This window comes from Mesoplodon bidens (assembly GCF_964165515.1).
Source record: "Mesoplodon bidens genome assembly, chromosome: 8".
In the NCBI taxonomy this organism is placed as follows: domain Eukaryota; kingdom Metazoa; phylum Chordata; class Mammalia; order Artiodactyla; family Ziphiidae; genus Mesoplodon; species Mesoplodon bidens.
In genome coordinates, this window is record NC_138165.1 from 27,873,865 (window position 1) to 27,896,484 (window position 22,620).

Below are 22,620 nucleotides of genomic sequence, written 5' to 3' on the forward strand. Positions count from 1 at the left end.
ATTTTGGTTATCTTTGGGTAGTAGACAATGGGTGGGATTATTTTAGGTTCTAGTTTTTTGCATTTTTCTGTACTGTTGGCAATTTTGGGTTCATGACCAAGGGTAAAAAGGAAAAGACTTCAAATTGCTTCCTTATCATCACAATTTTATAAAAATACATGTCCCTTTTTACATAAGGCAAATAAATTGGCGTTGGGAAAGAAATGTTGGAAAATTGCTATAATTGAAAGAAAACTTGGTATATAAGTCAGACTTTTTAAATGATTGTATAGATTTGCTAGAGACTATGGTGAAAATTTGAGGGCCAACCTTATAAGCTATAAACTTAGTAAGACTTTGCATCTGTCACTCTGTTTTGGCAGTTTTGAGATTTAAACACTAATAAAGATGTATGAGAATGATGTGACCCACAATTTATTTGAATCACTTAACACTGTAAAAAATGGCAGTCATAATCATTTGTAAAGGCACTAGGGGATTGATTATACCATAGGCCATTGAGTATTGGGTTGAACCATCTGAACCTATTTTATAGATTAAAAATGGTTGAATACTTTTAACTTCATACAGTTGAACCTGTTAAAAATTATAATATTTCATCCTTTGTTCAAATTGGCTTACTTAGTTTGTGTTATATATTTATCTCAAGTTACAGGTTAGTGTTTCTGTTACGGTTGCAGCTAATAGAAGTTATTACTAAAATTAAAATTTCTTTGTTTTTTGGGTATTTGCTCATTGGGAAATGTATCTTTCTAGAGGAACATTATGATCTCAGTGGGCTTATGCACTAATTTATGTATCTGGATCCTAAACTTTGGCACTCTGGAGTTTTACATCAATTCAGAGTTAGGAGTGATGGTTAAAGATTATTTTTATTTTCATCGAGCAGTATAATTTGTGTTGAACATGTTTATGCACTTAGAACAGGTAGGGTTCCTAAACAGAGTAGTCTGTTTTGCTGGAAATTTTGTAGATCTGTTAATTGAAAGAAATATATATTTCTTCTTTATATGAAGGCTTAGGCTAGAGAAATTGAAAAGTAAGTGAGTAAATTGGCTTGCTCTCCTGTCTACTGATAATTTTTTGTTGCTTTCTCTCCTCACATCACTTGTTTGGTATGCAATTTTGGGTAAGTTGCTTATTTTTCTGGCACTTAGTAAGAGTAATTAAAAATTAATGAGGCTGTATATTCCAGGAACCTGCTAAGGGCTTACAAGTATTATCTCATTTAATTCACCTAACAATCCTGTGAGCTAGACTTTGTTATTACCAGAAATTTATGGATGAGGAGGTCTTTAAGTGGCAGAGCTGGGATTTGAACTCAGTCTTGCAGCAGAGCCCACCTTAGCCCTAAAGTTATATTGCTACAATAAATGTCCGAAGAAATTCATTTCAGGAGTCTTGTTGAAGCCATGATAGAGCCAGTGTTGGTGAAATGATACTTAGGTTGAAATCACTGTATAAACATTTAGAATATTTTATCCTTGTTTATTATAATGCATTGTTTTAGGTAGTATTTTAATAGGTAGATAGTGCTCAAGTTGGACTTCTTACATGTAGTACATGCAACTTACTTCCTGGTCAGAGATTTCCTTCCCTGTTGCAAATGAACTCTAAGACTGTTCTGTAGCCCTTCTTTTACCCTGCACTATTGGGATCGAAGAATAGACCAAGAAGGAGTACTATGGGCAGTAAATCATCGCTGTGCTTTTTAAGCCATGTTAAATGGTTACCTGTGAGGAGTGGGATTTTGGGAGACAAGGAAGTATTCGGACTTTTCACTTTTCTATTTTTGTATTGTTTATTATTGTTATAATACAAGTATGTTTTGTATTAATAATGGGAAAAGGCATGAAACCAGAAAAGATTCTTAAGTAATTAGCACTTTGGTTAGTGATAGGATACCAGCTGACTTCCTAGTAATGAGGAGGTTTTACCAAAATCCTGTTTTGGAGCTTTCCTGGAGAACATTCCTTCTTGTGTGTGCAGTCACGTGCTCTCTCGGCCGGTGCTCTTTCTCTTTCACACCCCCCCCCCACACACCCTTACACCCTTCTTTTGGACCATTCCTTTGGGACAAGGGTGCTTAGTTGAGTGGATATAAGTTCTAACAAAAGACATTGTGACATAACCTCTCAGTGTCTCAATTTCCTTATCTTTAAAATGAGAACTATATGTTAAAATAGAAAAATAGCCTAGTATTAAGATACGTATGTATGTATATATACATATATATGTATGTGTGTGATACATATATGTATATATGTATGTGTGTATATGTGTATGATTGCTTTTTAAGGTAAATTATTATAAGCTAGAGGAAGAGGAGTTAGTCATGTTATTAATACATTAAAGAAATGAGGCATTGAAGTATATGCTATTCTACCTACCAGGAACTTCTAGCTTCAGGGAGAAAGCTGGAAGAGAGCTTATATTATATACATTATACATGCCAATGTTTATTGAGCACTTGCATTTTAGCATACATATATGTTCACATTTATTGACTACTAAGTGACAGATATAGTTCAGAACTCTTCATATTAACTTATTTTACTCTAACAACTATAAGGTATATACTTTTATTATCTCCATTTTATACATAAGGAAGCTGAAACATGGAGAGGTTAAGGAACTTGGCCATATTGACACAACTTGTCTATCTGTGTGTGTGTTTTATTTTTGATGAAAGAAAAAGTAGCTGTCAAGACATTTTTTATTTATAAGAATAAAATTGAAATTAAATTATTCTCATGCTTCAAGGTCATGACAGTATAGAGAAGCATAAACGAGAACTCTATGCCTCACCTCTGGGGCAAGCTGCATATCATTATATGAAAATTCGGTCTCAGGTTGTCTGAATCCTTTGCTGGAAGGGTTATAATTAAAGTGTTTAAAATGACTTATGTTAAAGATAAGGTGAGGTATTAATCTGACTTGGAGTGATTTTAGATCAGACCGGTTTTCTCTTTACCACAGGCTTACGTAACTGAATGTGTATCAGTAGAATAGATTCAGAAACTTGGCTTTTTATACATACTCTTTTCAGTCATTCTAGGTGAAATATTTATGTGTATATGTACAATACATAAATATTTGTATGTGTAGATAGATAGAATGGGGATATATATGGTTCAGAAATAGTTTAGTGAGGGCTTCCCTAGTGGCGCAGTGGTTGAGAGTCCGCCTTCCAATGCAGGGAACACGGGTTCGTGCCCCGGTCCGGGAAGATCCCACATGCCGCGGAGTGGCTGGGCCCATGAGCCATGGCTGCTGAGCCTGTGCATCCGGAGCCTGTGCTCCGCAACGGGAGAGGCCACAACAGTGAGAGGTCCACAGAACACACACACACACACAAAAAGAAATAGTTTAGTGAAACAATTAAATATAGAAACACACCTATGTTTATATCAGAATGTGACACATGACTAGAGATGTATTTCAGATCAGTAGGGAAAGGCTAAATTTGTGAGAAATTGTATGATATTTCCCTTTGGAAAAAATTCTAGATATGTACAGTTAAATTTTAAGTGAATTAAATGTCCAAATGTTAATATTTTAAATCATTATAAAAAATGTGGGTGGTATTTTTATTGGATTCCTGGGGGAGACAGTATATTAGGAAATAAAGAATTTGGACTGCTCTTGTGATAGTTCATTTAACATGTTCATTTAAATGCCAAAAAATTAGAATATTTGGTTTTAAGTAGGAGATCAGACAGTGGAATAAATGATGAAATGCAATGTAGTCAACAAAAATAATAAGTATATCCACTAAGTATACAAAATACTGTATATGAACATAGATATGTTCTATTTATTAACCATGTTAGAGTCTGTGTTTAAAGACGAGTCAGAAGTAATTCTGGAGTGTTAAACAGTGTAAACTTGTTGAATTCTTTTAGTTTCCTATACTTTCAAATGCATTTTAAAAACTAATGAAAAGGAATGATTTAAATGGAATATTTTATCTTGTTGAAATAATTTCTAACTTTATTATGGTATTTCTGTTTTTAATCTCTACCTTGTCAGGCATAATGTGAAAGGTATTAATTGAAGAAAGACTTTACTGTTCTGTATAAATCAGCTTATCATATGTAATATGAAAAGTAACAATTAAAACCTGGAATGAATTAAAATATTTTCAGAGTAAAGGAAGTTTTAAATCTAAAAGAAATGAAGTAATGGCTGAGTAGCAGTTGAATCTAATATTAGAAAGGTCTTATTGAACAAACTCATTTCTTTTTGGTAACTGGTATTCTGGTTTTAACCTTTTGAAAACATGTTTTCTAGATATTTTTATTTTGTTTTGACTCTCTGCTAAGGAAGATGAAGACTTAAGGTACTTTAAAAATGAAATAATGAAAAATTGATTCATTGTCATAAAAAAGGTGCTATAACTATAAAGTAATGTTGAACAACCAGAGCTGCTAATATGTCCAAATACATGTGTCCTTTTTTAGACTGACCACCTTGGGAGGCCATACTTGTATAATAATTGACATTTATTGAGTGAGTTTGTGAGTGTGTGTGTGAAAGAGAAGGAGAGAGAGAGGAAAAAAAAGTTATTAGAAGGGGCCATGACAGACTGCTCTAATGCTCAAATTGTGGTTTTATTTATGTTGTTTTCCTAAAATTGTTCTTCATAAAATAGGATGTGATTGATCTCTAATTTGAGTAGTGACATCTCTTGTTATATGTTTTATGTGAAGTTTTGGGTTTACAATAGATCTTGGGGAGCAGTTCAGTAAGAATAGTAGCATAATTAGGAGACAGGTGGTTGTATTTTGAGATGGGGCATTCTTTAAGGATGGTATGGTCTTTATAGTGTCTTTTATATATTTTTTTTAACATAGAATGGCTTTTGGGCAGGTCACTGCCATTTCTTTTTCTTTTTTTTAAAATTAATTTTATTTTTGGCTGCATTGGGTCTTCGCTGCTGCGCACGGGCTTTCTCTAGTTGCGGCACATGGGCTTTCTCTAGTTGCAGCGAGTGGGGGCTACTCTTTGTTGCGGTGCGCAGGCTTCTCTCATTGCAGTGGCTTCTCGTTGTGGAGCACGGGCTCTAGGTGTGCGGACTTCAATAGTTTTGGCACACGGGCTCCATAGTTGTGGCTCGCGGGCTCTAGAGCACAGGCTCAGTAGTTGTGACGCACAGGCTTAGTTGCTCCATGGCATGTGGGCTCTTCTCGGACCAGGGATCGAACCCGTGTCCCCTGCATTAGCAGGCGGATTCTTAACCGCTGCGCCACCAGGGAAGTCCCTTTTATATTTTTTTCTTTTTCAAAAGTATAAGCGTTTATTGTATAATGAAGAATTTCATGGATCATGGTAAAATTACATATTCTTCAGAAAAATCTCACCTCTTGTAATTGAGAACCAAATTTTTGGATGTATCAGAAATGACAGTTTGATTTCATAAAAGATTAAAACTTTTGAAATGTGTTAGTTATAACAGGAGTCAGCAAACTACCTATTTTTTCATGGTAAAAAAAAAATCAAAAGACTAATACTTTGTGACATGTGAAATTCAAATTTTAGTACCCATAAGTAAAGTTTTATTGGAACGCAGCCACTTTTGCATTATAATTGCAGAGCTCAGTAGTTGTGACAGAGACCCTATATGGCATTCTCTTCACTTCTTACTGCTTCGGTGCACTACGAATTTCAGTGCTGCAGTTATAACTTGACAGTATTTTGAGTGCCATGTGTATTGCAGTCTGCAATATTTATTTTATTTTATTTTATACCAGTGCATATCTATCATGTCAAAACAAGAAAAGAAGAGAACAATGGACTCTGAGTGGCATGCTTTTTAAGACACAGTGGAGTGTATATTATTTTATTATTGAATTAGATAGCAAGAAATTGTTCTTATTTTGCAGTGACACTGTGTGGTAGAATACAGTATATGTTGACATTACTAGACTAAGCATACACACAGTATTCTCAACTCTCAAATTTTTAAAGTAACAGTCCATTTGAAGTGGAATATCTCATTACAGCATAACTTCATAAAAAATAAAATTGAAAATGAGGCTGCCAACAAAATAAGTTTCTGAGTGACTCATTCGTTAGCCAAGCAAAGAAAGCTATTTACTGATGGTGAGTTAATTAAACTGTGTTAGATTGCAGCAAAGAAATGTGTCCAGAGAAAATAAACTTGTTTTAGACTATTAACTTTTTGGCAAGAACAGTTGACTTAAGAGTTGAGGACATTTGAAGCAATGTCAATAGTCAATTTAAAAACAAGGCAAAAGATTTTGAGTGGTTTTCCTTGTCTCTTGATGAGTTCACAGATTTTATTGATACTACTCAGTTGTTGTTTATTGGAGGAGTCAATGCCAAGTTTGAAGTGGCAGAAAAATTAGCCTCTATGAATAATCTGTGTAGAACAACTACAGGCAAGAGTATTTTCAAAGTTGAGAAAACACTAAGTACAACCTGAGGTGGAATCTGCGAAGACGTGCTACAGCTGATGCTGGTAAAAATATGTGTGAAACAGGAAAAGGCTTAGTTGGACACATTTACAAAGCTTGTAAAAATGTGAGGCGTTCAAAGCCTACTGTTATTCATTGTATTATTCATCAACAGGTACTTTGCAGAAAATAGGTGAATTTATCATGTTATTGAATCAGTATTGTTAATGGTGAGCTCCATTTGCTCTCATGGACCTAACTAGCATCAGCTGCACAAATTTTTGTTACAAAGAGAAGCTGAATATCCTGACTGGCTTAGCAGTGGTAACATTTTATTGCAGTTTTTTGATTTTAGGACTGAGATTGAAATTTTTCTGAACAAAGGGGACTGCCCTCAACCACTATTATCAAATACTGATTGGCTTTGGAAATCAGCTTTTTCTGCAGAGTTGGAAATATTTTTAAATGAATTTAACCTAAAATTACAAGGCAAAATAGCACTCATATGTGAAATTTAGCTGCAGTAAAGCCATTTGAGTGGTAACTTAATGTTTGAATTACATGTAACATCAAGCTGCTTTATACACTTCTCATCCCATCAAAGTGAGATCTTCATTCCCACATGAATTTGCTTGAATATATTTTCCAACCTCAAACTACAGTTCCAGCAGCATTTTTCAGACATTGATGCAAGTGCAAAGAATGTTTCCATAATTCAGAATCAATTTAATTGTGCATCTGAGGAACTTCTACCTAACCTTCAATTGGAAGTGATTAATCTGCACTGTAGTGACATACTGAGAGGCAAATATCAAAAGAATAATCTAATAGACTTCTCTAACTGCCTTTGAAATAATGAATATGCTCAAAGTCATATGCTTCCAGGTTTATATCAGCATTTGGCAGTACTTATTTTTCAGAAAAGACTTTTTCAAAGATAAATCCATAAAATCTGATCATCATTATCAGATATATTGCAATATATTTTGATTACAGGAAACTCAAGTTAAGTGGAATGTTCCCCCTCCCCTGCCAATTCCATTCTTTTCATGATCAGACTGATCTATTACAATACATTATATAGAGTTATCATATACATCTTTTTTAAATTTTTAAAAAATTTTTTATTCATTTATTTATTTTTGGCTGCGTTGGGTCTTCATTGCTGTGTGCGAGCTTTCTCTAGTTGCGGCAAGTGGGGGCTACTCTTTGTTGCAGTGTGCGGGCTTCTCATTGTGGTGGCTCCTCTTGTGGGGCATGGGCTCTAGGCACACGGGCTCAGTAGTTGTGGCTCATGGGCTCTAGAGCACAGGCTCAGTAGTTGTGGCGCATGGGCTTAGTTGCCCCGTTGGTATGTGGGATCTTCCTGGACCAGGGATCGAACCCATGTCCCCTGAATTGGCAGGCGGGTTCTTAACCACTGCGCCACCAGGGAAGTCCCATTACATCTTAAATTTTGTCAACAAAAGTTTGTGGGAAGCTTTTCTCTCGTTATATAAACATCTACATGATTTTGCCCAGTGGCCTACAGAGACTAAAATATTTATGATTAGGCTCTTTCCAAAGTTTGTGGTATCCTCTGTTCTATAGCAGTGCTTCTCAAACTTGAATGTACATCATTTTCTGAGGCTCTTGTTAAAATATGGATTCTGATTTGGTAGGTCTGGAGTGGAACCCAAGATTTTGCTTTTCTTATAAGCATCTGAGGTGATAACAGATGCTGCTGTCAGTGGACTGCATTTTGAGTAGCAAGGCTGTAGTATTCAAGGTTAGGTAGATTTTTAGACAGGTATGCTAATACTTGTTAAGCATCTGTTATTTGCCAGGAGTTATACCAGGGTCTTTTGGACATACTGACTCTTTAAAATATCACAAAAACTCGTTAGAAGGTGTTAAGGACTACAGTGGAGTTGGGAACCCTAGTAAGGGTTTTCAGTTAGAAGCTAATTGTTTTGTTTTGTTTTCCCTTGAATGTACAGCTTCCTCTAGGACCTCATGGAGGAGAGGAAGCTATACATCTAAGAAACAAAAACAATGGGAAACAAAATACCACATTGTTAGCTGGTGCAAGGCAAAGTAGGGACTAATGTCCTCATCTTTCCTGATAAATTCTATTGGGCCAGCAACCAGTTTCCAAGCCAAAGAGTGGACATAGTATATATAGCACATACATGTTTTGTAAACATTTTCTCTCAGTCTCTTGCTTGCCTTTTAATTTTTATAACTGTGTTTTTTGAACTAGCAAATTCAAATTTTTGATTAAATCCAATTTATCATTTTCTTTTTTAAAAATTATTTTTAAGAATTGTGGTAAAATATACATAAATAAAATTTACCATTTTAACCATTTTTAGATGTATGGTTCAGTGGCATTAAGTACATTCTCACTGTCCTACTGCTATCACCATCATATCTCCAGAACTTTATCTTCCCCAAGCAAATCTCTGTACCCATTAAACACTAACTCCCTATTCCACCATGTTCCTCAGCCCTTGGCATCCATGATTCTACTTTCTGCCTCTGTGAATTTGACTACTCTAGGACTCTAGTATAATAGCCATGCTATTTTCCACAGTGACCGCACCAGTTTACATTTCCACCACCAGCACACAAGGGTTCATACAGTATTTGTCCTTCTGTGTCTTTCAGTATTTCCCTTAGCAAAATGTCTACAAAGTTCATCTATGTTCTAGTCAAAATTTCCTTCATTTTTAATGCTGAATAGTATTCCATTTTATGTGTACACTACATTTTATTTATTCATCCATTCATTCATTGGTGGACACTTAGGGTGCTCTTTCCTTTTGGCCATTGGGAATAATGCTATCAACATGGATGTACAAATATCTATATGAGTCTTTGCTTTCACTTCCTTTGGGGGTGAAGCACACCCACATACACACATACACACACTCAGAGATGGAACTGTCTGGATAATGTAGTAATTCTATGTTTAATTTTCTGAGGAACTGCCATACTGTTTTCCACAGTGACTGCAGCAGTTTACATTCCCACCACCAACACACAAGGGTTCAAACTTCTCCACATCCTTGATAACACTTGTTATTGTCTTTTTTTCATAATAGCCATCCTAATGGGTGTGAAGTGGTATCTCATTGTGGTTTTAATGTGCATTTCCCTAATGATTAATGATATTAAGAATATCAGTTTTAGGTCTTTATGTTTAAGTATTTGATCCATTTTGAGTTAATTTTTGTATTTGGTGTTAACGTAAGGGTTCAACTTAACATTTTTGCATGTGGATATCCAGTTTTTCAAATACCATTTGTTGAAAAGACTTTTTTCCACATAGAATGGTCTTGGTGCTCTTATTTTAGGGCTCTCTATTTTATCCCATTGGTTTATATGTCTGTCTTTATACTAGACCATATATATATATTTTGACTTTTGACAAAGCTACCAAGGCTATTTATTGGTGGATGCAGAATTTTGCTGTTTTTGTTTTTCAATGAATGGTGGTTAATAAAACAGGAAAACCACATGGGAAAAAATCCTTGCCCTCATACCATATACAAATAATAATTTAGGATAAATCATGGACCTAAGCAGAAAAACATAAAACTTACAAAGATTACTATGTTTTTTTTTTCAGTTATTTCTGAAATATACATTTTAAAGTAATAACTAGAATTATGATTGATAACATTATACCAGAACATATAAGATTTTTAGAAATTTCATGTAATGTCTGAAACATTATATTAACATATTTCCATACAAATAACCCAAAGAAAGTTTACTATTAGTTATTTTTGTTTGTTTGTTTTATACTGCAGGTTCTTATTAGTCATTAATTTTATACACATCAGTGTATACATGTCAGTCCCAATCGCCCAATTCAGCACACCACCATCCCCACCCCACCGCGGTTTTCCCCCCTTGGTGTCCATATGTTTGTTCTCTACATCTGTGTCTCAGCTTCTACCCTGCAAACTGGTTCATCTGTACTGTTTTTCTAGGTTCCACATACATGCGTTAATATACAATATTTGTTTTTCTCTTTCTGACTTACTTCACTCTGTATGACAGTCTCTAGATCCATCCACGTCTCAACAAATGACTCAATTTCGTTCCTTTTTATGGCTGAGTAATATTCCATTGTATATATGTACCACATCTTCTTTATCCATTCGTCTGTCGATGGACATTTAGGTTGCTTCCCTGGCCTGGCTATTGTAAATAGTGCTGTGGTGAACATTGGGGTGCATGTGTCTTTTTGAATTAGGTTTTTTTCTGGGTATATGCCCAGTAGTGGGATTGCTGGATCATATGGTAATTCTATTTTTCGTTTTTTAAGGAACGTCCATACTATTCTGCATAGTGCCTGTATCAATTTACATTCCCACCAACAGTTCAAGAGGGTTCCCTTTTCTCCACACACTCTCTAGCATTTGTTACTTGTAGATTTTCTGATGATGCCCATTCTAACTGGTGTGACGTGATACCTCATTGTAGTTTTGATTTGCATTACTCTAATAATTAGTGATGTTGAACAGCTTTTCATGTGCTTCTTGGCCATCTGTATATCTTCTTTGGAGAAATGTTTATTTAGGTCTTCTGCCCATTTTTGGATTGGGTTGTTTCTTTAATATTGAGCCACATGAGCTCTTTATATATTTTGGAGATTAATCCTTTGTCTGTTGATTCATTTGTAAATATTTTCTCCCATTCTGAGGGTTGTCTTTTTGTCTTGTTTATGGTTTCCTTTGCTGTGCAAAAGCTTTTAAGTTTCATTAGGTCACATTTGTTTATTTTTGTTTTCATTTCCATTATTCTAGGAGGTGGATCAAAAAAGATCTTGCTGTGATTTATGTCAAAGAGTGTTCTTCCTATGTTTTCCTCTAAGAGTTTTATAGTGTCCGGTCTTACATTTAGGTCTCAAATCCATTTTGAGTTTATTTTTGTGTATGGTGTTAGGGAGTGTTCTAATTTCATTCTTTTACATGTAGCTGTCCAGTTTTCCCAGCACCACTTATTGAAGAGACTGTCTTTTCTCCATTGTATATCTTTGCCTCCTTTGTCATAGATTAGTTGACCATAGGTGCGTGGGTTTATCTCTGAGCTTATCTATCTTGTTCCATTGATGTATGTTACTGTTTTTGTGCCAGTACCACATTGTCTTGATAACTGTAGCTTTGTAGTATAGCCTGAAGTCAGGGAGTCTGATTCCTCCAGCTCCGTTTTTTCCCGTCAAGACTGCTTTGGCTATTCGGGGTCTTTTGTGTCTCCACACAAATTTTAAGATGGTTTGTTCTACTTCCGTAAAAAATGACATTGGTAATTTGATAGGGATTACATTGAATCTGTAGATTGCTTTGGGTAGTATAGTCATTTTCACAATATTGATTCTTCCAATCCAAGGACATGGTATATCTCTCCATCTGTTGGTATCATCTTTAACTTCTTTCATCAGTATCGTGTAGTTTTCTGCATACAGGTCTTTTGTCTCCCTAGGTAGGTTTATTCCTAGTATTTTATTCTTTTTGTTGCAATGGTAAATGGCACTGTTTCCTTAAATTCTCTTTCAGATTTTTCATCATTAGTGTATAGGAATGCAAGAGATTTTTGTGCATTAATTTTGTGTCCTGCAACTTTACCAAATTCATTGATTACCTCTAGTAGTTTTCTGGTGGCATTTTTAGGATTCTCTATGTATAGTATCATGTCATCTGCAAACAGTGACAGTTTTAATTCTTCTTTTCCAATTTGCATTCCTTTTATTTCTTTTTCCTCTTTGATTGCTGTGACTAGGACTTCCAAAACTATGTTGAATAATGGTGGTGAGAGTGGACATCCTTATCTCGTTCCTGATCTTAGAGGAAATGCTTTTAATTTTTCACCATTGAGAATGATGTTTGCTGTGGGTTTGTCATATATGGCCTTCAGTATGTTGAGGTAGGTTCCCTCTATGCCCACTTTTTGGAGAGTTTTTATCATAAATGAGTGTTGAATTTTGTCAAAAGCTCTTTCTGCATCTGTTGAGAGGATCATATGGTTTTTCTTCTTCAATTTGTTAATATGGTGTATCACATTGATTGATTTGCATATATTGAAGAATCCTTGCATCCCTGGGATAAATCCCACTTGATCATGGTGTATGATCCTTTTAATGTGTTGTTGTATTCTTTTTGCTAGTATTTTGTTGAGGATGTTTCCATCTATGTTCATCAGTGATATTGGTCTGTAATTTTCTTTTTTTGTAGTATCTTTGTCTCGTTTTGGTATCAGGGTGCTGGTGGCCTCATAGAATGAGTTTGGGAGTGTTCCTTCCTCTGCAATTTTTTGGAAGAGTTTGAGAAGGATGGGTGTTAGCTCTTCTCTAAATGTTTGATAGAATTCAGCTGTGAAGCCGTCTGGTTCTGGACTTCTGTTTGTTGGAAGATTTTTTTTTTTTTTTTTGCCTCTCACTGTTGTGGCCTCTCCTGTTGCGGAGCACAGGCTCCGGACGCGCAGGCTTAGCGGCCATGGCTCACGGACCCAGCTGCTCCGCGGCATGTGGGATCTTCCTGGACCGGGGCACAAACCCGTGTCCCCTGTATTGGCAGGCAGACTCTCAACCACTGCGCCACCAGGGAAGCCCTGTTGGAAGATTTTTAATCACAGTTTCAATTTCATTACTTCTGATTGGTCTGTTCATATTTTGTGTTTCTTCCTGGTTCAGTCTTGGAAGGTTATACCTTTCTAAGAATTTGTCCATTTCTTCCAGATTGTCCATTTTATTGGCATAGAGTTGCTTGTAGTAGTCTCTTAGGTTGCTTTATATTTCTGCCATGTCTGTTGTAACTTCTCCTTTTTCATTTCTAATTCTGTTGATTTGAGTCCTCTCCCCTCTTTTTCTTGATGAGTCTGGCTAATGGTTTATTAATTTTGTTTATCTTCTCAAAGAACCAGCTTTTAGTTTTATTGATCTTTGCTATTGTTTTCTTTGTTTCCATTTCATTTATATCTGCTCTGATCTTTATGATTTCTTTCCTTCTGCTAACCTTGGGTTTTGTTTGTTCTTCTTTCTCTAGTTCCTTTAGGTGTAAGGTTAGATTGTTTACTTGAGATTTTTCTTGTTTCTTGAGGTAGGCTTGTATAGCTATAAACTTCCCTCTTTAAACTGCTTTTGCTGCATCCCATAGGTTTTGCATCTTCGTGTTTTCATTGTCATTTGTCTCTAGGTATTTTTTGATTTCCTCTTTGATTTCTTCAGTGATCTCTTGGTTATTTAGTAACGTATTGTTTAGCCTCCATGTGTTTGTGGTTTTTACGATTTTTTCCCTGTAATTCATTTCTAATTTCATAGCGTTGTGGTCAGAAAAGATGCTTGATACGATTTCAGTTTTTTAAAATTTACTGAGGCTTGATTTGTGACCCAAGATGTGATCTATCCTGGAGAATGTTCCATGAGCAACTGAGAAGAAAGTGTAATCTGTGGTTTTTGGATGGAATGTCCTATAAATATCAATTAAATCTATTTGGTCTCTTCTGTCATTTAAAGTTTGTGTTTCCTTATTTATTTTCATTTTGGATGATCTGTCCATTGGTGTAAGTGGGGTGTTAAAGTCCCCCACTATTATTGTGTTACTGTTGATTTACTCTTTTATAGCTGTTAGCAGTTGCCTTATGTATTGAGGTGCTCCTATGTTGGGTGCAGATATACTTATAATTGTTATATCTTTTACTTGGATTGATCCCTTGATCATTATGTAGTGTCCTTGTCTCTTGTAACATTCTTTATTTTAATGTCTATTTTATCTGATACGAGTATTGCTACTCCAGCTTTCTTTTGTTTTCCATTTGCATGGAATATCTTTTTCCATCCCCTCACTTTCAGTCTGTATGTGTCCCTAGGTTTGAAGCGGGTCTCTTGTAGACAGCATATATATGGGTCTTGTTTTTGTATCCATTCAGCAAGCCTGTGTCTTTTGGTTGGAGCATTTAATCCATTCGCGTTTAAGGTAATTATCGATATGTATGTTCCTATGACCATTTTCTTTATTGTTTTGGGTTCGTTTTTTTAGGTCGTTTTCTTCTCTTGTGTTTCCCACTTAGAGAAGTTCCTTTAGCATTTGTTGTAGAGCTGGTTTGGTGGTGCTGAATTCTCTTAGGTTGTGCTTGTCTGTAAAGCTTTTGATTTCTCCGTGGAATCTGAATGAGATCCTTGCCAGGTAGAGTAATCTTGGTTGTAGGTTCTTCCCTCTCATCACTTTAAGTATATCATGCCACTCCCTTCTGGCTTGTAGAGTTTCTGCTGAGAAATCAGCTGTTAATCTTATGGGAGTTCCCTTGTATGTTATTCGTTGTTTTTCCCTTGCTGCTTTCAATAATTTTTCTTTGTCTTTAATTTTTGCCAATTTGATTACTATGTGTCTTGGCGTGTTTCTCCTTGGTTTTATCCTATATGAGACTCACTGCATTTCCTGGACTTGGGTGGCTATTTCCTTTCCCATGTTAGGGAAGTTTTCGAGTATAATCTCTTCAAATATTTTCTCTGGTCCTTTTTCTCTCTCTTCTCCTCTGGGTCCCCTATAATGAGAATGTTGTTGAGCTTAATGTTGCCTCAGAGCTCTCTTAGGTGGTCTTCATTTCTTTTCATTCTTTTTTCTTTATTCTCTTCCGCAGCAGTGAATTCCACCATTCTGTCTTCCAGGTCACTTATCCGTTCTTCTGCCTCAATTATTCTGCTATTCCTTCTAGTGTAGTTTTCATTTCAGTTATTGTATTGTTTATCTCTGTTTGTTTGTTTAATTCTTCTAGGTCTTTGTTAAACATTTCTTACATCTTCTCCATCTCTGCCTCCATTCTTTTTCTGAGGTCCTGGATCATTTTCACTTATCATTATTTTGAATTCTTTTTCTGGAAGGTTGCCTGTCTCCGCTTCATTTAGTTGTTTTTCTGGGGTTTTATCTTGTTCCTTCATCTGGTACGTAGCCCTCTGCCTTTTCATCTTGTCTGTCTTTCTGAGAATGTGGTTTTTGTTCCACAGCCTGCAAGATTATAGTTCTTATTCTGCTGTCTGCCCTCTGATGGATGAGGCTATCTAAGAGGCTTGATGGGAGGGACTGGTGGTGGGTAGAGCTGAGTGTTGCTCTGGTGGGCCGAGCTCAGTGAAACTTTAATCTGCTTGACTGCTGATGGGTGGGGCTGGGTTCCCTCCCTGTTGGTCGTTTGGCCTGAGGCAACCCAACACTGGAGCCTACCTGGGCTCTTTGGTGGGGCTAATGACAGACTGTGGGAGGCCTCACGCCAAGGAGTACTTCCCAGAACTTCTGCTGCCAGTGTCCTTGTCCCCACGGTGAAACAGAGCCACCACCCCCCCACCCCCCCGTCTCTGCAGGATACCCTCCAACACTGGCAAGTAGGTCTGGTTCAGTCTCCCCAGGGGTTACTGCTCCTTCCCCTGTGTCCCGATGCGCACACTACTTTGTGTGTGTCCCCCAAGAGTGGAGTCTCTGTTTCCCCTAGTCCTGTTGAAGTCCTGCAATCAATTCTCACTAGGCTTCAAAGTCTGATTCTCTAGGAATTCCTCCTCCCATTGCCAGACCCCCAGACTTGGGGCTCAGAACCTTCACTCCAGTGGGTGGACTTCTGTGGTATAAATGTTTCTCCAGTCTGTGAGTCACCCACCCAGCAGTTATGGGATTTGATTTTACTGTGATTGTGCCCCTCCTACCATCTCATTGTGGCTTCTCCTTTGTCTTTGGATGTGGGGTATCTTTTTTGGTGAGTTCCAGTGTCTTCCTGTTGATGATTGTCCAGCAGCTAGTTGTGATTCTGGTGTTCTCGCAGAGCACATCCTTCTACTCCGCCATCTTGGTTAAATCCACTATGTTTTTTACTTTGGGACATGCAAAGTTTTCTTGGAAAGAATAGAAAAATAATAACTGTAAATAGAAAAATTAGAAAATTTTCACTTCACCAAAATTAGACACTTCTGTTTGTCAAACATTATGAAGAAAAAAAAAAAAAATCAGAGCCTTGGAGCAAATGCTCTTCTTATCTATCTATCTATCATCTGACAATGACTGTTTCTGATGTAATAGCAGGATCAGAAAAAAATTGGAAGTACTGGTGATACTTGAAAGTACATTGTCAGGAGTATACTTATAATAGAAACCATATTTCAGGGACCTAAGCAGGATAGGGTTATAAATCACTAGTTCAAGGAAAGGATTAAATGATAATATTAATAGCACGAAATTCAAACAAAAGTTTTTTTGTTTTTGTTTTTTCTTTTTTAAAGACGTATAAATGAGGCAGAAGGAGGCAGGGAGGGGAAAGATGCAAGAGAGGGGGGGGATACATGCAAATGCAAGATTCCTTGAATATCAAGAAGGAATGGGATCAAAAGCAAGAACCAAAGTCTTTAGTTTTTTGAAGGTAGCTACCTTTTTGTCTAAGATGGAAGAATGAGGAATGGCCAGGGAAGATATATGCAGGTACAGGAATGCTAATAAACATGGAAGGATGGCCATTATCCTTGTGGTCCTCTATCCAGATGAAGATGGAAGGTAATGAGGGAACTTTAAAGGGTAAGGTCTATAGGAATAGCTCTTAACCTTTATGAGAGGAATGTCTGGGTACATGGGAGTGGTCTAGTGTAATTTATAAATGCTCCCCATGTGATTCTGAATTCTGATAATATCCTCCCTGCTCCCTTTGAGAACCAATCATTTATGTCAGTTCTACGGTTTTATCAGTAGAGAATTAGCAGACATGGATAAAAGAATTTTTAAGAGTTTAATTGAACTTTAACTAGAATTTGTGGTGCTTTAGTTTGCATAGTAGCCGTTACAGGAGGGCACTCATTTTTCCCCCTTAATTTTCAGGGTTATTGTTTAATAATAGTTGTTACCTCAGTTATCTGCTTGATATATGTGTGTGTTTTCTGTCTATCTGATAGAAACTGAAAACTATCAACTGTACAAAAAGTTTTGGGGATGAGACAGTAAGAGTCTTCCCAGTTTAAAATTACTTAGTCAGATAAAGTATATATGAGCAAAATAAGTAATAATACCACTTAGTGCCAAAATTCTGTATCAGCTTAGAATAGGGAGATTGCATTGTGAGAAGTGGTATTTTTCAGGCTATGGACCTGGGTCCATTAATGGCTCATGAAATCAGTTTAATAGCTCACCATCAGTGTTTTTCCTTTTTAATGGACTAGAATAGACTAGAAAATATTGGAGTGTACTGCATACAGTAAGAAGTATTTGTGGAACTTTTAATATATGTATGTATGTGTATACTGATTTGGGTGAAAATATATTTCTTAATGTAGATTGCAGTCTAAAGTATTGGAAATCCACATCACCATAGATGATTTTGATAAATAAGTGTGGACATTATAAAAACCTTTAAGTCCTTACTTTCATCTGTTTTTAGAATTCACTAAGTTTATATTTACATCTCAACTAATTACATACACATATTTTGTGATGTGTGTATATAAATACATATGTATGTGCGTGTACTTTTTTTTTTTTTTATCTTAATAGGTGCAATGGATGAGCTTCATAGTCTGGATCCAAGAAGGCAAGAATTATTGGAAGCTAGATTTACAGGAGTTGCAAGTGGGAGCACTGGGAGCACGGGCAGTTGCAGTGTTGGAGCTAAAGTGAGTAAAATTGTAATCTTTATTTGACATTTTTTCCTTGTATTAAATGATATAAAATATATTTTGTAAAGGATCCCTACATACGTACTTAACAGCAAATTATACTTACTATAGTTTTTATAATGTGTAGAAAAAAATCCAGTGTTTTTATACCTGATTTCTAGTATAGCATAATATATTTTGGGGCATTATGTTATAATATAGCATAATAGGTTTCAGGGGTAAAAAGGAGCTTGGTAGATTGTACTGCCTTTCTGCCATTTACATAATTTTTACCTCTCCTGTCCTTTGTTTTTGATTCTTCCTTGCCCCATCACCCATGTTTCTATTGTGTATGTTCCTATCTGTACACTAATCCACTGCTGCTCACTGCTGCATAAAATTAATAGTGTATCTGTTGGGCTTTCCAATGGTAGCTACCAGGTTGTCTCCAACTCCCCACTACCTCACACTGCAGTGAATTTCTTGTAATTGTTCCCTTATGGAACTTTGTGAGCATTTGTTTAGAATATATTCCCAAGAGCAGATTTGATAAGGCATAGGGTATGTATAGATTTAAATTGAATAAACAGCACAAGATTGCTATTCAGAACAGTTGTATAAACTAATAAAACTAACCTGCACTCTCAGCAGATTTGTTTTATACAACTGTTTCTATATCTGCATATCCCAGAAACACTTGGAATCATCCAGATTCCTCATTTTTGATAGTTCAGTTGGTACAAAATAATGTATCTTTGTCTTACTTGTACCACCAATTATTTTGAGCATTTCTTCAATGCTTGTTAGCTTTTTGGGAGTCTTATAAATTGTTCCAGTTCTTTGCCTATTTTTCTGTCAGAATTACTTTCTTTTTCAAACTGATTTTCCCATGTTCCTTGTATATTCTACATATTTATTCCATGTTGATTACATACAGTGCAAATAACTTTTGCCATTTTGTCGTGTCTGTTAACTTTGTTCATGGTATCCATCATTGTACAGAACTATTTAATTTTGTTGTATTCAAACTCACCAATTTTTTTGCTTTATGGTCTGTACCTAAGAAAAACAGTCGTCACCATTAACCATCTGGGTCAAATAGACCTTTTTTACTATGTTTATATTTTGTTATTTTACTAATTTACAACAATAAGAATAAAACTATAATGAAAAACAACTTTATTAGAAATTTTAATATGAATTTAAACATACTTAAAAATCTCTTTGTATCAAGTAAATCTTGGTGCACAAACATCATAAAAGATGAAGGATATTGTTATGTGTCCTTTGAGCATAATGCAATGGTCCAGGTTCTTGTTGCCAAATATTGTATGGTGAAGTCCTTCAGTTGAACGACTTAACTGATGAGAATACCATGTTTCCCTTTTTTTTCCCCTTAGAAATGTATTGTCCAATTCACTGATTCTTGAATTTGAGAAAATTCATCTACGATACTGTCATTTGAAGACTCAGATTTCATTTATATAGTCAGTGTCACCATCATCAGTTTTAGGTGCTGTTATCTCTTTGTATTTATTTTCTGATTCGTCTAATAATTATAAATTGTCTTCTTCTGTCATTTTCTTCTCTTGATTATCTTAAGTGGAAAATGAAAATTTCTTAATTCTCAGCTGGAGTCAATGAAAGCTAAAATCAGACTCCAAAGATGGTTTCTTAGTCATTTATACATTTTTGAAAGATGATGTGGTACTTTGGGCAAGGCAAGAAGACAACTAAAAGATCATAATTTATTTGACTATTGCATCGTCCTTTTAGGTCATTAAATCTGTGTTGTTTTTCTATTTATACTATAATAATTTATCACCAATTTGCTCAAAACAGTACAGATTTATTATCTTACAGTTCTGTAGCATCAGAAGTCTGACACCGCTCTCATTGGGCTAAAATCAAGGTGTCTGCAAGGCTGCATTCCTTTCTGGGGGCTCTAGGGAAGGATCTTTTTGCCTTGCCTTTTCCAGCTTTGAGAGGCTGCCTGCATTCCTTGGCTGGTGGTTTCCTTCCTCCATCTTCAAAGGCAGCAATGTTGTATCTCTCTTATGGTTCTTTGGCAGTCACCTGTTTTGGACCATAGCCTAGAAGATTCTTCACTTTTAAGTACTCATGTGATTAGATTGGGCCCACCCCAATTTGGATAACCTGGTATAATTTCCCCAACTCAAAATTCTTATCCTTAATCACATCTGCAAGTCCCTTTTGCCATGTAAAATAACATTCACAGATTCTGGTGTTTAGGGCATGGACATCACTGGGAGGCCAATATTTTGCCTATCATACCATCATTCTTCCATTTTCTTTTTACTTTAGTGGCTTTTCTTTGTATTAGCATAGTTGGGAATAATTGATGAACAGTGATAAGTAATGATGAATTCCTAGGATGGTATAATAACAAAATATAGGAAAAGTAAGATCAGTAAGATCCCATAATGTATTGTAGATTGATGAAAGGCCAGTGGACATCTGGTAATTAATTGCAAGCTAGAATGTGTTTTATTCTATTAAAAATAAATCTTAGTTTTATTCTATGGATGATCTCTAAGAAAGAATAAAAGTCCTGAAATATTAATTATTATAAACAGGATTACTTGAAAAAGAAGCTAAAAAACTAAAATTGGGTCCAGTGGACTCTGATGGTATTCTAAAAGTTAAATACTTCTTCCCCACCCCTGAGGCACAAAGATATTCTACAGCTCCTTCTATTAATTATACAGTTTTACTTTTATATTTATTTACTCTTTAGTCCGAGGCCTTATCTTTTACATAGTATTGATAGAGATCGAGTTTTATTTTTCTCCGTGTAGTAAACCAGTTTTCTCCACAATGCTTCTTAAATTATCCATATTTTCCCACTGACTTGTGCTGGCACCTGTATCATATATTAAGTTGCCAGGTGTATATACCAATCTGTGTCTGAGATTTCTCTAATGTTCTGGTGGTCTCTCTGTGTTCTTGTGCCAGTATCACATAAAAAAGAATACAGTTGTATTTTGGTATGTCTTCTTTATATGGTAGAGCAAGTCTCTCCTTTAATCTTCCTTTGTAAGGTCGACTTAATTATTTATGGGTCTTTATTCCCTCATATAAAATTTGAGCATCTCTTTATTTGCTTGTTAGCATTTGTGGATTATTCTTCTGTAATAACTTACTTGTATCTTTTTCCTTAAAAGATTCAAATGGAATTTTTATTCCGAATGCATTGAATTTATAGATTAATTTTGGGAGTATTGAAATCTATAAGATTAGGTTGTCCCATCCAAGTGCATGAAATATCTTTCCAGTTGTTCAGTTCTCTCTGTAGAGTTCTTAAGAATTCTTGGCTAGTTTTTATGAATTTGGGGGGCTTATTCCTGGATACTTTAAAGTTTTTGTGGCTGAAGTATTTTTTATTTTCTAGTTCGCTATTGCTGACCTAGGGTTTTTTTAAATTTTTATAGGCTGGTCTTGTATGTAGCAGTCTTTCTTTTGGTCTCTTATTGGTTGTACTACTCTGTTGATTCTCTAGGTTTCTATAAGAGAAATAGTTATCTTCCCCCAATTTTTTTTTTATATTGGTCATGAGCTTCAGTACTATGTCTTGTTGAGAAGGAATCATCTAAAGTTTCTCCATTAAGTGTAGTGTTTGTTATAGGTTTTGTGTATATAACCATGACCAAATTACAGAAGAACTTTTCTATGACTGGTTAGTTAAGAAGTTTTTGTTTGTTTTAAAAATAATAAGTATAACAAATTTTAAAAAGTTGAAGTTTGCATTGCTGTGATAAACCCTACTTGGTTATGATACGCTATTTTATTTATTTATTCATTTTTGTCTGTGTTGGGTCTTCAATGCTGCACATGGGCTTTTCTCTAGTTGTGGCGAGCAGGGGCTACTCTTCGTTGTGGCATGTGGGCTTTTCACTGTGGTGGCTTCTTTTGTTGTGGAGCATGGGCTCCAGGTGTGTGGGCTTCAGTAGTTGTGGCATGTGGGCTCAGTAGTTGTGGCTGGTGGGCTCTAGAGCACAGGCTCAGTAGTTGTGGTGCACGGGCTTAGTTGCTCCGCGGCATGTGGGATCTTCCCGGACCAGGGCTCGAACCCACGTCCCCTACATTGGCAGGCAGGTTCTTAACCACTGTGCCACCAGGGAAATCCCTGATACACTATTTAAAAAATACTTTATTAGGGGACTTACCTGGTGGTCCAGTGGTAAAGAATCTGCCTTCCAGTGCAGGGGACGCAGGTTCGATCTCTGGTCGGGGAACTAAGATCCCACATGCTGTGAGGCAAATAAGCCTGCGCGCCACAACTACTGAGCTCGCGCGCCTCAATGAGAGAGCCTGCATGCTGCAAACTACAGAGCCCATGCGCTCTGGAGCCTGCACGCCACAACTAGAGAGAGAAAACCCTCACTCCACAACTAGAGAGAAGCCCATGCACTGCAACGATGTCCCGACCCAGCCAAAAGAATAAAGATAAATAAATAAATATTAGAAAATACTTTTGGATTTAATACATGATTAACTATTTTAGTTAGGATTTTTACATATATGCTTATAAGAGAAATAGATGCACAGACCTGAAGAGTAATAATTTAGTGAGTT

The 22,620-nt window shown here is 36.1% G+C and overlaps 1 protein-coding gene across 1 annotated transcript in view; it reads left to right on the forward strand.

Moving 5' to 3' along the window:
- Positions 1 to 22,620, forward strand: part of TLK1 (tousled like kinase 1) — a 158,125-nt gene that overhangs the window by 30,733 nt on the left and 104,772 nt on the right. Inside the window, exon 2 of the mRNA XM_081243224.1 lies at positions 17,924 to 18,042. Coding sequence (XP_081099350.1) covers positions 17,924 to 18,042 — 119 coding nt within the window. The remainder of the gene's footprint in view (positions 1 to 17,923; positions 18,043 to 22,620) is intronic.